This window comes from Micrasema longulum, unplaced genomic scaffold (assembly GCF_059751315.1).
Source record: "Micrasema longulum isolate JH-2025_06_02 unplaced genomic scaffold, ASM5975131v1 h1tg001537l, whole genome shotgun sequence".
In the NCBI taxonomy this organism is placed as follows: Eukaryota; Metazoa; Arthropoda; class Insecta; order Trichoptera; family Brachycentridae; genus Micrasema; species Micrasema longulum.
The window spans coordinates 300743-314615 of record NW_028278720.1 but is presented as its reverse complement, the minus strand read 5'-3'; the positions used below and the strand labels follow the sequence as shown (position 1 = coordinate 314615).

The 13873-nt window shown below is 33.7% G+C and overlaps 1 protein-coding gene across 1 annotated transcript in view; it reads left to right on the top strand.

Moving 5' to 3' along the window:
- Positions 1-7386, top strand: part of Lim1 (LIM homeobox 1) — a 160920-nt gene extending 153534 nt beyond the window's left edge. The window contains exons 6-7 of the mRNA XM_088236345.1: positions 248-533; positions 7160-7386. Coding sequence (XP_088092471.1) covers positions 248-533; positions 7160-7386 — 513 coding nt within the window. The remainder of the gene's footprint in view (positions 1-247; positions 534-7159) is intronic.
- The last annotated feature ends 6487 nt before the right edge of the window (positions 7387-13873 follow it).

Sequence of the window (13873 nt, the reverse complement as noted above, 5' to 3'; positions counted from 1 at the left end):
AAAAAAATACCTGTATAATATTATCTCGCATTTAGCTTAATGTAACACAATGTTTGAGCACCGCTTACAGGGGGATGTTTTAGCATATTCTTTTAAGGGTTAAGTTAATCCCATCTAAGTCTTTCAGGGTCGTCTTAAACCCGTGTTAGCATTCTCTGTTTATTATTTGATTTTCTAATGTGTCTCAATATTAATTGAATAAAATTACCTGAACAAAAATCCATATATCCGTTTTCTTTGCCTGCAGGTCTGGTTTCAAAATAAGCGCTCCAAAGAGCGCCGATTGAAGCAGTTGACTTCGATGGGCCGAGGTCCATTCTTCGGCTCCTCGCGCAAGATGCGAGGGTTTCCCATGAACCTGTCTCCCGGGGGGCTGGACGAGGCTGCGGCAGCGGCCGCCGCCGCAGGGTTCCCATACTTCGCCACGGCTGATGGGAAGTTCGAGTTCGGATATGGAGGACCGCCTTTCCACGCTCACGACGGCCCCTTCTTCCCGCACCACGGGCCAGGACCCATGCCTTTTGGACAACAAGGTAATTAGTTAATTTTAACCATAAATGTTTATTATAATTATATTTTCGTGTCTGGGCAACACGCGGAGTACGATTCGCATCCCTAGAAGTCTAAATTTTGCTATTTTTAGTTTTCAATGCAGTTAATTCTCTTTCAAGGAGAACACTGACGTATCTCTACGATTTCTTTGAGCGCGCTTTACCACAAACTTCATTATTCTTAGAAATCAATTGATTGAAATGTCGGGAGGAACAATGCAGCAATTATGATGTGACACTTTTCTTCTCATATTTTTACAGTCATCTGAGCAAATGCCATAAAAAAATTCTAGGCATTATAATGACAATATACGAAGGGTGCATTGCAATTATGATAAATATCCAAAAGATTCCAAATTTAAGCTAACCACGCAATTTAATTGCTTTATTCAACCAATATGGGCGCTATAGTAAATGGACGTGCTACAGTAATTGTACATTCTGAATCTGATGGTCAAAAATAAATAAATACACGATTTTTTAGAGCCAGACCGCGAAACTTCAGAGGAACATATCTCACAGTAAGCTCTAAAAAAAATCCTCATGAAATTTTTCCAAAAAGTCACTAAAAAATATATATATATATATATATATATAATCTCAAAATGTGGTAAATCCTTAATTTCTCGGACAAGCAGTCTCTCCACAAACCCCTACCTATCTCCCACCCAGCCGCTCCCCTTCTCCGCGTCTGGTGCGTATCGCTTCGTTGGTCAAATATGTTTTTATCTCATTTTTTTGTATGGGAGGGGTAGAGGCTTGCGGGAGGGATGCTTGTCCGAGAAATTAAAGATTTACTCCATTTTGAGATTAAATATATATTTTTTTAAATGATTTTTTGTTTTTTTTTTTAAGCTTACTTTGAGGAATGTTGCACTGGAGTTTTGCAGTCTGCCCTGAAAAAACGTGTATAACGCGTTTATTTTAAAAACACACAAACAAGTGCCAATTTATTGAGGAGATAAATTCTTACGTTAACTTCATTTGACCATTAAATTTTTAGTGTCCAATTACTATAGTACCCCCCTAGTAACTTTAAGCATTTAAAAACTTGGTAAAAGTGTAGTCAGTTTCGTGATATTTTTTTTATTTTAAAGACGGCTGCACGACTAGAATGCTTAGCGTCGCTAACATTCACAGCAATAATTGACAATGATTATGAATGTCGATAGACAAAAACGACCACCACATTGTTAATTTCTGTCAGTTTAGCTCTTTATTTAAAGATAAACCAAAGTTTTGCTTGAGCCGTTTAATCCAACCTTCAAAAGCAATTATCTGAAAAATGCATTGAAGAGATTCATCATTATTGCTGTGGAGCCTTTAATACATTAGCACTAGCATTTTTTTTTTGAAGTTAGTTTTTGCTCTCTTGCAAAATGACCGATTAAGATATACCACAATCTACTTCTAGGGGTGCGAATTATGTGTGTGAAATAGAACCAGAATCCTGAGCGAATGTTTCCGACTGGGTGGCTCATTATACCTCATTCCGCACCGTGGTGTATGGAAATCACTGCATTGATAAACCGAATGCAGCGTTGTTTGATCATTTGTTACGTAACAGTGAAGGTAAAACGATCAATTATACGCTTCAACTACAGTTTAAAAAACATTTTGAATCAATATTTCACGTCCATCTGGATCAAGCAATCGAATCACGGACCTCAAAAATGGTAGACGAACGCGTCAACTATTTCAAAACGAGGCGGAGTTATCTCCACTCGATTTCCTTACTCAGGAATTAATACAAATTAAAAATTATTTTGCCTCAAACTGCATACGATTCTACAACAATGTACCTCTTGAAATTCAGGTTTTGCCAACAAACCTTTTTTTAGATTTTGTCAAGCACAGCCTGTTTGCAAAGATATACTATAGAGTCGAAGAATATTTGCTGGACAAAACAGCTTGGCATTAGATTCGCGTTTATAGATTTTTGTTTGTTGATTTAAATTATGTTGTTGATTTGAATTTATTCGTTTATTGAGTTTAATTTACTAATTGTTGAATTGTATAATACAGTTGTAACTTGTTGACGTTTTTGAGTAATTCAATGAACTCTATGTAAATAATATATTGAAGTAAACAGGATTTTTTCTGAGAGCAGTCGTCGAGCTAAAAGCACTTGTATTCTAGTTTTATTTCACACACAGAACTGTATTTTTGATCCGCCTGGATACATAAATAATCATGGTTTTTTAACAAAAATAACAATTACTTTATCTACTACATACACACTTAGGTAATAGATTTCTCTGGATCATGTCTAGTCTGCCTAACTAGGTACAACCTGTTTTAACCCAGACATCTTAATGCAAAATAATCAATAATATAACTACCTACTAGTTAATTAACTATTCAGTTATAAAATATTAATTTATACCATTTATTATGTAAGATGTTTTTGAGTAAATTTTCCGATTTTACTCGACCTAAACCCAGTAACCAATTTTTCAAAAATTCATTAAATTGAATCCGGGTCATGGTTTGTAATGTTCGGGTAACATATTGAATATTTTGGGGCCCAGAAACCTGAAATTTCTTTGCCCGAATTCAGAGTTTGGCTACATGGCTACATTCAGGTTAAATTACCAAAAAACAAAATCGAATAGAAATTCATTCAGTCTTTTGTGCGGTTTTCATTTACCTACTACACAAGAGATTTGGGTTTCGATTCCCGGCAATATTTAAGACAAATTATTAATGATGATTATGTGAATAACTGTTAAAAAAACCATGCTTACGTTTTTGCATGGATACCAAAGCCGAATCAATACGGTTCATACTTGAATAATCGGTTACTAGATCTGGCTTCAAAAAATGTTTACCTAACAATTTCTTTATGTAGTTTTTTGCATTGTTTACCTAAGTTTTTTTAGTTATTAGAGAACTACAAATCATCAGATTTAATACGCTTCAGTGGTTTTAGTAAGCATTATTTATTTGGGTAATTACTGATGTTTGTCTTTTTATACCTTTTAGGAATTTGTACAAAAATTTGAAAAACCGAATCAACTCGTTTACCCATTTTTATTAAACATTTTACAGTTTATGGATTCAATATTTATTTATTTAATATTTATTCATTTCATTTTATTGTATTATGGAACAATTACCTACAAATTTATTTTTTATTTCGTTTTTTAAAAATCATTTAAGCTCTAAACTTCATTGTCAAATAAAAAAATTAAAAAAATGTATACAGGGGCTAGATTTCTTACTATTTATGCGCTCTGTAGCTGCAAGACGTGCTGTAATCTAGCTCCTATATATTATAATTGGAGACAAGGAACTACAATCCCAACCGTCCATGCGCTCTGTAGCTGCAAGACGTGCGTACATATTTATTTATTGTACATCGCCCTTGAGGTGATTTTCACAAAAAATGGCGCTGTATAAATTATCCAAACATATATTTATAAAAATATATAAAACTGTATATACAGTATTGTTCGAATTAATGTGAACACAAATGATAATTTGAAAAAAGCAAGTCCAGCTCGCATATTTTTTTGCCCAATCGTTTTTTTATCATGGCAGCAGTCAATAAGTGTTTTTTAGGTCTGCTTGTTTTTCTTCCCCCTTCAATAAGTCGTTTTCATACGGTGGAGTCATGAACAATAACTCCAGCGTGTGCTACGTCTGGCTGCTTTTCCTAGGGTTTAATTAACTTTCCATAAGTAAAAAATACTTCGTCCCTTGCAGTTGGCTTTTTTTCCTTCCTCTTTTACCTTTTCTGTTAACTTCAATCCTGTTCGCTGTAAAATCTTGTTGACAGCATCTTAACTCACACCACACTCATTGGCAATATCTCTTCGAGTCATTGATGTGTGTTCATTTAAAGTCACAATTTTAGTGCGTTTTTCGGAAATAATATCCATCTTCAGAAATAAAAACCAATAAAGCCTTAATTCAAATAAAACACAATCATTATTAAAAACAACAAATGCAACGCATCTATAGCTTACTGTGTGTCATTCATAAAATTAAGGATCGTCCAGAAACCGCATACGCGCATCGAACAGAAGGCGACTAAACTACTTTCAAAGGAGTAGTTTTACGTTTTGACCATTAGTTTCTTTGTAGACGTCGCTCAGTAAGCAACTCCCGATGTGAATTCAACTATGGCGAGTTGTGTCGTTTTAAAGTGTAAAAATACTGCTGGGATCAAATAGAAACAGAATGGGATCACATTTCATGTGTAAGTAGGAAATGCATGTGTGAATAGCAAATGCACTACTTAAAAATTTAATTATTTTTCCATCTGTAAGATTGTCAAAGAAAACAAAATTAAGATTTTCTTAGTGATGTCAGGGCAGTAAATTTTTTTACGCTACTTTGCTCATCTAATAAGAGAACTAATGAAAATTGGACCTCTCGGATTAAACAATGCCGTGGTGGACATTTGACCGACGTTATCTTTAAAACTGCTTTTATTGATACCTTTTATTGCCTTTACCATATCTATCATGTATAATGTTACCTCTCTTGACAAGTCCTTATGACAAATTACTACATGCACATCGTGTAAATCCTCATTTAGACTTCTGCATCGCGCCTCCAGTTGCATTTCCTGTAGACTAAAAGTGTCCTCGTATCCAGCCAATGTACACATTTTGTGATCGATTTTTTAATATCTGGATATCAGTTCGTATACTCATGTCAATTAGGTTCACCTAATTACGATCCGCAATCGCGCAAATACATGATTTACAGTCTGTCAAATCGTTAAATGTTTCCATCTACCAGGCGGTTTTTTAAAACGTTAACTATAGATTCTTTAGTAGCGTATATTTCAGCCTGAAATACTGAGCGAAAGTTGTCGAGTTTAAACTTCCTGGCGGGCAGTTCTCTTACGCCATCGTAGGGTACAAATATATGGACTGACCGCATGTTCCACAGCCCACCTTTTCGAAAAATCACCGCACGCTCCTGATTTCTGTTAAACCAACAAGTCTTATTTTGCAATGTATGCTCGCTGAACGAACATTATTCCATTACATTCCGCCTGTTTCCTCCACTGCCCTTTTACAGGGCGTCTTTCTCATTTACAACTTGACTTTGAAGGCTTGACAGAACAGAAACAGAATATTCTCCGAGTTAAACATTTCAACATGTAATATTTGAAGTGGGCTGATCTTGCCATACTTACATAATACCAGTACTGTAAATGTAGATATTTAAGAATTTATGTATATTATAAACAAATGTTTCAGCCATGGTGCTTATTGTTCATCGGCGTTGGTTTGATGAGTTTGTTTCGTTCAGAGCAAAGGTGTCAATGGTGATATTTATTTATTTATAAATACGCCCAATGGCCATTTTCAAGGACATATTTATACATAGAAAGTTATTATAAAAGAAAGTAGAAAGACACAATGGTTTATAGTAGACTTGGTGGGAGTGGAAGCGGAAGAGACGTGTTTATAATTGAATTTGATTCAGTGAACGTGTGAAATAAGAAGACTTGTTATTAAAGAAATCAAGACTGGCATGTTTGTTAGCAGACCTAAGAATTCTGGACATAGGAGAATGAAAACCATAGTTAGTTCTATGTCTTATGGTTAGCGGCATGAAAGACTAAGCTTTGTCTGATGTTTCTATTTGGGATATTTAATTTTATTGTGCTCAGTAGTTCACAAACAAAATTTTAAAAAGGTGTACACGGTTAAGTGACGGATTTATTGTCACTAGATTTTCAGTCTTACAGAAACAAATAAAAAACATAACAATAATTTTTTATTTTTTTTAATAAAAAATAATTAATAAAAAGTTAAGAAAAACACAAACAGTGTATATAACTTACGGTGTCTATTGCTTACAATATTTTAATTTTAATTTATTTAATTGCATCTTCTAAATATTCATTTTTGTTACAGAAATATTTTCATTTTTTTCATTCATTTTCATTTATTCATTTATTAGTTTATACATACAATGTTACAAAATGGCACAAAAAACACTCTGGCAAATTCTGCTAGTACTAGGAGTAGGCTCAGTATATGAAGGGTCGGCAAGCCAGAAATATTAATACGCCTAATGTTGCAATCGGTTCCTATATGGGCAAATGCCTGTTCTAAGAAACCGATTTGTTGCGGCAAATATGGTTTACGAATATTTTTCCTATAAATAAAAAACAATATTGAAGAAATAAAAAAAAACAGTTATAGCCCAAAAGAGAAGAAAAGAAAAAAAAAAGTTTACATTAAATGTAAAAATACAATTAAATACATAAATATAAAGCATACATACTTCGTACATACATATACACATACATACATATATACACACATATACATACATATACATATATATACACACATTCATACACAATATATATGCACATGCGAAAATACAATAAATTTATATATGATTCAATGGGATAGCATAATATTTAGATTTATTACTAATATTCATACAAAATTAGATAATAAACCTTGTGCAAAACCTAGAGTAGGTAAATTAAAGATTTTTAGTATGACTCATTCTAAAATTGGTCGCTTTTACTTAAGAGCTGTGTCGAAATACCACTGTGAACGTATTAAATCTGGTGAAATCTTACTCCCGAATTGTACCACGTTCTTGGACAGTTTTGTTTGTTCCAGGAATGGACGGCCACGGAGGAGGCATGGGCCCCATGGGCCCCTTCGAGCCGGGTCCCCTGGAGGGCGGGTTCCTCGGCCAGGGCCCGCAGCAGGACCACCACCACCTCCTGGGCGGGCCCCTGGGCCGCGGAGGCCCGTCCCCCGACTTCCTGCCGCAGCAGCAGCAGCAAGGCGGCTTCCCGGAGGGCCCCCCGGGCATGCACGGCAGCGAGGGGCTGGTCTGGTAGCTGAAGGCCGAGCCGCGGGACTGCATAGAGTGATGATGCTGCCCTCGGCTGGGGGGCGAAGCCTTAACCGGCCCCCCGCGCTAACCCACACGCAAGAATAACTCTGCTTGGATCACTTAACACTCCGCTATGACCCATTACGTCGACAGACCTTGATCGCAACTAAACCACCAAAAAACCAACTCAAACAAACAGACAAAAAACAGCGACAGTAAAACTGTATTTTTTTTGTTGCTAAAGGTCGAGCTGGACAATAATAAATCTATTCGAATTCTGACACAGAATCTAACATCAATATTTTTTTGTTTACGTACATCTAAAGTGCTTAATAAATCTTTTCAAAATGGGTTGAAATTGAAATAATATCTTCAAGCGTTCAAGTGTTTCGAGAAGATTTTTACCAGTATCTTTGAAGATATCAGCTTAAAGCAATAATTTATCACAAGCCCTAAAAAACATGGACACCGCAATTTTTTTCCTAAAAACATCTGATTTCGTTGGAATAGAAACTGACCATTTGCAAAAACATGTCAGTACAAAGAAATCTAATTCTGAAAAAGCTGAAAACACTTCTAAAACCAAAGACATGCCTATGCAAGGAATTTTCAACCCTCAACTACTCATATATTACTGGCAGAGTAAATAAACATGTATAATGCATAATCAGGTGAAACCATGAAATTGTTAAATAAAAACAATAAAAAATGGTTTTAAATGCAAATATGTAACAAAAATCAAACACAATTCCAGACGGAATAAAAAATCAGATTACTTGAAATTCCCCATATAAGACTCTGGAAAGATTTTGTAATCAGTCAAACCATTTCTGGTTTTGTTGTCTCCAACATTTATCTACCCAGAAGTTGTTACTTTGACGCTTAACCAGAAATTAAGATGGTTTTTGTGGCTCTTCAAAGCGTCTAACAAATGTCTTATCCACTATCGAGAGATGTATTTATGTAATCGACTGCATGATTTATCAATCACAAATCGTGTTGATAATAACACCAATTCGAGATTCACCAATTTACCTGCCCGTATATCCACGACTTGATCAAGGTCTGCGGTTAAGTACAACAAACTACTTAAATGAGATGATGAAACGGTAGAACATTAGACCATCAAATGAAATTTACAACAAGATTTTACCAAGAAAACTCTATGAAGACGTGTAAATAAAAATAACGAAAAATATCGATTATTGGAACATATTTGGCGTGCCTATATTTTTAAAAGTGTTAACATTTAAAATTAATTAACTTAAATAAATTTAATTTAAATATTGATACAGTTTTGAAATCCGGTTAATAATGCGTGTTGCCTAATTTTTTTAGATATTAAAACGAAAATTGATTAGAAAAAACGATTAAAAAGCATCATTTTTGCTATGGCCCATGTTTCCTATAGAATATTATATTTTAAGTCATGTTTAAAAGTAAATAAATAAATCAACTTTAAAATTAATGAGTTTAAAAGAAAAATCATAAATTACATACTTGATCTAATTAATTTTATGAGGGAAACAAACATATGAGTATATTCATTGATTATTTTTTTTAAACTTTGCTTAAAAGAAAAAAAAATTGTTTGGAATTCTGAAGCCCTTTTAACCATCAAATGTGTAAAAAAATAAATTCTCAGAGGTTTTATTGTTTTTTTTTATACAAAAGCGTATTTTAACAAGTCGGAAATACCGTTTTAAATATAATATGTACTTATAGCGGATTTTGACGATTCTAATGATATAACTATCAACGTATTCAAAACAAGTTTTCATTTATATTTTTTGGGTTTAATAATGAGCGCATTCAAAACGGGTCGCAGTCGGCGTCACGTCATTTCGACGTCACACGTCATGCCCGCCGACTGCACTTCTAATGATCGTTGAGACGAGCTTGGCGCGAAAACGTCTAAAGATCCGATTGTCCCACAGGGCGCGAAACGACTCGTTTTCGGGAAATCCAGAATACGCATATTTTAAACCTATAGAAAATTTATCCGACATCACACAAAAAAAATTTGTTAATACCGCTCCCGTCGTAATTCGCGAAAAGACCCTTAACTCAGGTTTATTCAATAAAGTAAAGTTTAAAGAATTTCTATTAAAAATACAGTTTTTCATTGAATAGCACTACCATATTTTGATGTAAACTCATTTTACATAATCGACCATATTGTGTGAGTAATAAGACACTCATTTGCAACGCAATTATGTTTATAAATACATAATACACTTGTGTGCAAAATTCGAAATCAAAATAATGGGGCCAAGTTGTTTGGATTTTATGGAGTTTCGTAATTTTAGTTCACCGTACGTACAAATTTACCTTCACTATCGGGCAGTATCTAACCAAATTATTGTAACCACTTGAAAAAATAATTTCACATTTACGATTTTTGAGGGGAAAATGTATATGGGCAGTGCGTACACACTTTCTGATGAATAGAAAATGAGTTTTGAGTATAATAATCCGTCACACTTATACGTGAAACGTTCATTCGTGTCAATTCTGGGGAGCCGAATTTGGTCTGGCAAATGAGACAAAAAAAAGTTGTGCGTCGCTGCTATGCCCTGCTGGGTTTTTTTTTCAAAAAAATATTTGTGTCTTAAAAATTTATCTAAAAATTTCAGTTTTGGGGTCATTTTCAACGAGTTGTAAATAACTCACTATTAGAAAATGGGAAACAAATTTGGGTAGAGTGGGATTCGAACCTCGGACCTCTGATCCGTGAGTCCGCAACACTACCCGCGGGACCACGACATGATTTATTTCATCAACTGATTGTTATAATACTTGAGAACTGTGTGCTTAAGAACCCACGTTTAAACACTTAGTTGTTTTTACTTCAGTAATTCAATATTTTTAGCACGTGGTATTTTTTTTAAAAGAGCCAATAACCATAAAAGATTTTTTCTTAATTCTGAAAATTTCTTAGATTTTTTTTTATGAAAATCAAAGCGTTACTTTAATACATAATTTTGTTGAGTTTCTGGCACATATTAGTAACTAAAAGTTTTCGAAAAATTAGATGTCTTCATAAACGGAATCAAATAATTTTTGCTTAAAAGGTAAATGAAAGAGTTTTGTATTTTATAAATACAAAAAAGAAAGTGAAAAAACCCGCAGTTTTATTTTTTTTCAGTCTTTAGATTTAATTTTTTAATATCTCACACCTAGTAAAATGTTGGTTATCAACTTATTTTTATTGTTGGTTATTTTTTAATTAAAAATAAATATTTGCGTTTTTATGATTTCCCGAAATATTTAATTTTGAGGGCCATTTTCAACGAGTTGTAAATAACTAACTATTAGAAAATGGGAATCAAGTTGGGGTAGAGTAGGATTCGAACCACGGACCTTCGGTCCGTGAGTCCGAGACACTAGCCACAGGACCACAACATGATTCGATTGATGCGCTGTATGTTTATTTTTTTTAAATTACTGTTTTGTTTCTGATCCTAGATAATATTCGTGATGAAATGAAATACTCATGTGTCTGTGTCAACTAACTGCTCGTTACAACTCAACACAGGACTTTTAGTCCCACGGAGTTGAAGACTTATACCCGTATACAGAGACAAAACTTAAGGTGAAGAAAGTACATTCTAATTTCAAATGCCGGGAATAACCCGAAGGTGAAGACAATAGAATGTACTTTCCTCACCTTAAGGTTTGTCTCTGCATACGAGTATTATGCCTCAAATAATGTGTAATAAACAACCTATGGATAAGTTAGTAAATAAAATAGCAGAAATAATATATTGTTTCAGCGGTGATATTCGTGATGCGTTTTTTCCAACCAATCAGTGGTTATTAAAAATTGGATGGGGAGTGTAACAATCGGTACCAGCTTTGAATACTTTGTGGTAAATCATAAACTTTTAATACTTTCTCACGTCGGTGAAGTATTACGATACATATTTTGTTCCACGCTGTACTTAGTAACACTGAATATGCATAAAACAGTATTTTATTTTATTTATTTATTATTGTAATCAAAGCTAAACTGGCATGCCGGCGTGTTCCGTTCGTTCGAAGACGGCAGATAAAACTGGGCGCTTTGAATGATTTTTAGATGGTTCTAGTTCCCATAATAAACAATTTAACATAACAACAAAACGATAGAGATACGCCAATAGCCAACGCACGGCCTCGTGGTGTAATTAGCATCGTCAGCGCGTTTGCCTACCAAGCAAGAGGTCTCGGGTTCGATTCCCTACATGGTTGATATGAAATATTTATTAAGGGTGTTTTCTCACCAGAATATTTCATAGTCCCTCGGCTGTTACCTAAAGCGTAAGACTGATCATCTTATCTTCATGTCACAAAAAAATGATCGAGATACTCTGCGATTGGTGGACCAATCCAGTGCCCTATGCACCATTAGGTGCGGAAAGGGAAAGATAATTATGAAATATCTATTAGGTCTGATGAGGTGAGAGTGTTATACTTTTTTTGTAAAATTCAAATTAAAACGATATCTGTGTCCAGAATACCCCTTTTTTTTTAACTCGTGAAAGGCTGTGCTAAAGAATTCCTTTACATACGGTGATAAAACATCGTGTTACCTTAGGCAAAAGACAGAATAATCAGAAGTACAAGCACAAGCAAAATAAATAAAAAAATCATTTGACTAGCGTGCACTCCCACTCACTGCCAATAACCGACTGATTCAACGAATTTCTTCTATCGTTTTTGTCTCTTTCACACATACACCGGCCACATAACAGCGTCTCTGTCATCTTTGTCATAAGTTCTATTCTCGCGCTCCTTTTTATGCAGTAAAACAGAACAATTATGATATTAGCATCACTTTCATTCGTATAATTATTTATCGCATAGCAAGGGTAAATATTTTTTAATTAAAATCCAGCATATTTTGTACAAATTTTTACTTTCCAAATCTGGTGTGAAAATGTCATCACAAAAAGATTAGAAAAATGCACCTTTATCATTTTAACAAATAAGAGAGATATATCATGTCTTGTATACCATGTATTCTCGTGTTACACGTTACACCACAGCCACACAAGAATTATTTACCGTAGAATGAAACTTTATTTATCGCGGTTTTTTATAAAGCTACTTCTTGCATTAAAAACATAAAACGGTTACTTATTAATAATTATCTAAAAATCTTCATTCATTTTCGATGAACTTTGTCATACAATTAAAGGGACCATAAAGGTTTCAACGGCCAAAAACTAGGTGAGATTCAAATGACGGGTGTGGACGAACAAATGAACACACATAGTTTTTTTTCGTAAGTTTTTTATGCATTCTTAATAAACAAAACAAGCTTTGAAACTTCCAAAAACATTAATAATTGGGAGGTATATTCATATCTAAAGACGAACGCGCAACTCGCGAACCTTTATTCATGCCACGATTCCGAGTTAGAGTTTTTTTTAGTGTAATTTTGTTGGTGAGATATTCCGCTAAAGAATGAACCTAAATTCTATAAAAAATCTTCAAAATTAGAGCAATGGCGGCCAAGAAATAAAAAACGACGAAAAATTCAAGTTTTTTGTGGTTAAAACAGTCTTAACATTTTTTTTATATGCAGACATTAGTTTAGTTTATGCGATACATCTTTATCTAAAATTTACAAAAAAAATCGCAGCAAAACGAGCGGAAAATGATGTTTAAGAAAAACACAGTTTGAGTTTTGGAACAGGATTACGGGCACTGTGCCGGCCGTGCACGCCCTATCATTTTTGGCTCTCTTGAACTCAATTTTGCTAATATCGTTCAAAGTTTTTTTGCGCCAAATTTTTTTCAAAAGATTGTATTAATATTATGTAAAAAAAACATATAACGATTTTTTCGAAACTTCAAAGCTTTCTAGTCCCCTTAAATGCTCTAATTTTTACCGCGCATAAGATAACATTTTTTTAATCCAATTTCCCCTAACACTGAACTTCCTCAATCAATCTTAAAAACGTAGTAAATAACTAAATATCATATGTAATTAAAAAAAAACTGCAAATATATATATATAGGCACGCCAAATATTCCAGGTGAATCGTTTAATAATAAATAAAAATATATCAGCGTTATATAAATGTGTTATATAGTATAATCTCAAAACAATCTATAGTTAAAAAAAATATTTGATTAAGAGTGTAAAAAATATTTAATTATTAATAGTGATCCAATTGAAATTGGTTTTATTTTTTTTATTGTTTATATAATCATTAGAACGATGTTTTCGATTTCATGATAATTTTGATCGGATCCCCGCCATATTAATTTGAAAAAGTGACAATTTGTTTTAGGTTATGTTTGATTATGATTCGATCGACATTTTGTGTTATTGTTTGACGTTTATTTTATTACGTCGTGGACTTTTTTTGTGGAAGTGTTAATTGAATTTTTACTTCGATTATTTTTTGGACTTTGATTTTTAATATCAATTTTACTGGTGCAATGTTTTAAAGAAGCAAATATGTTTTTTCTGGTGTTAAATTAAAAATGATAAAATT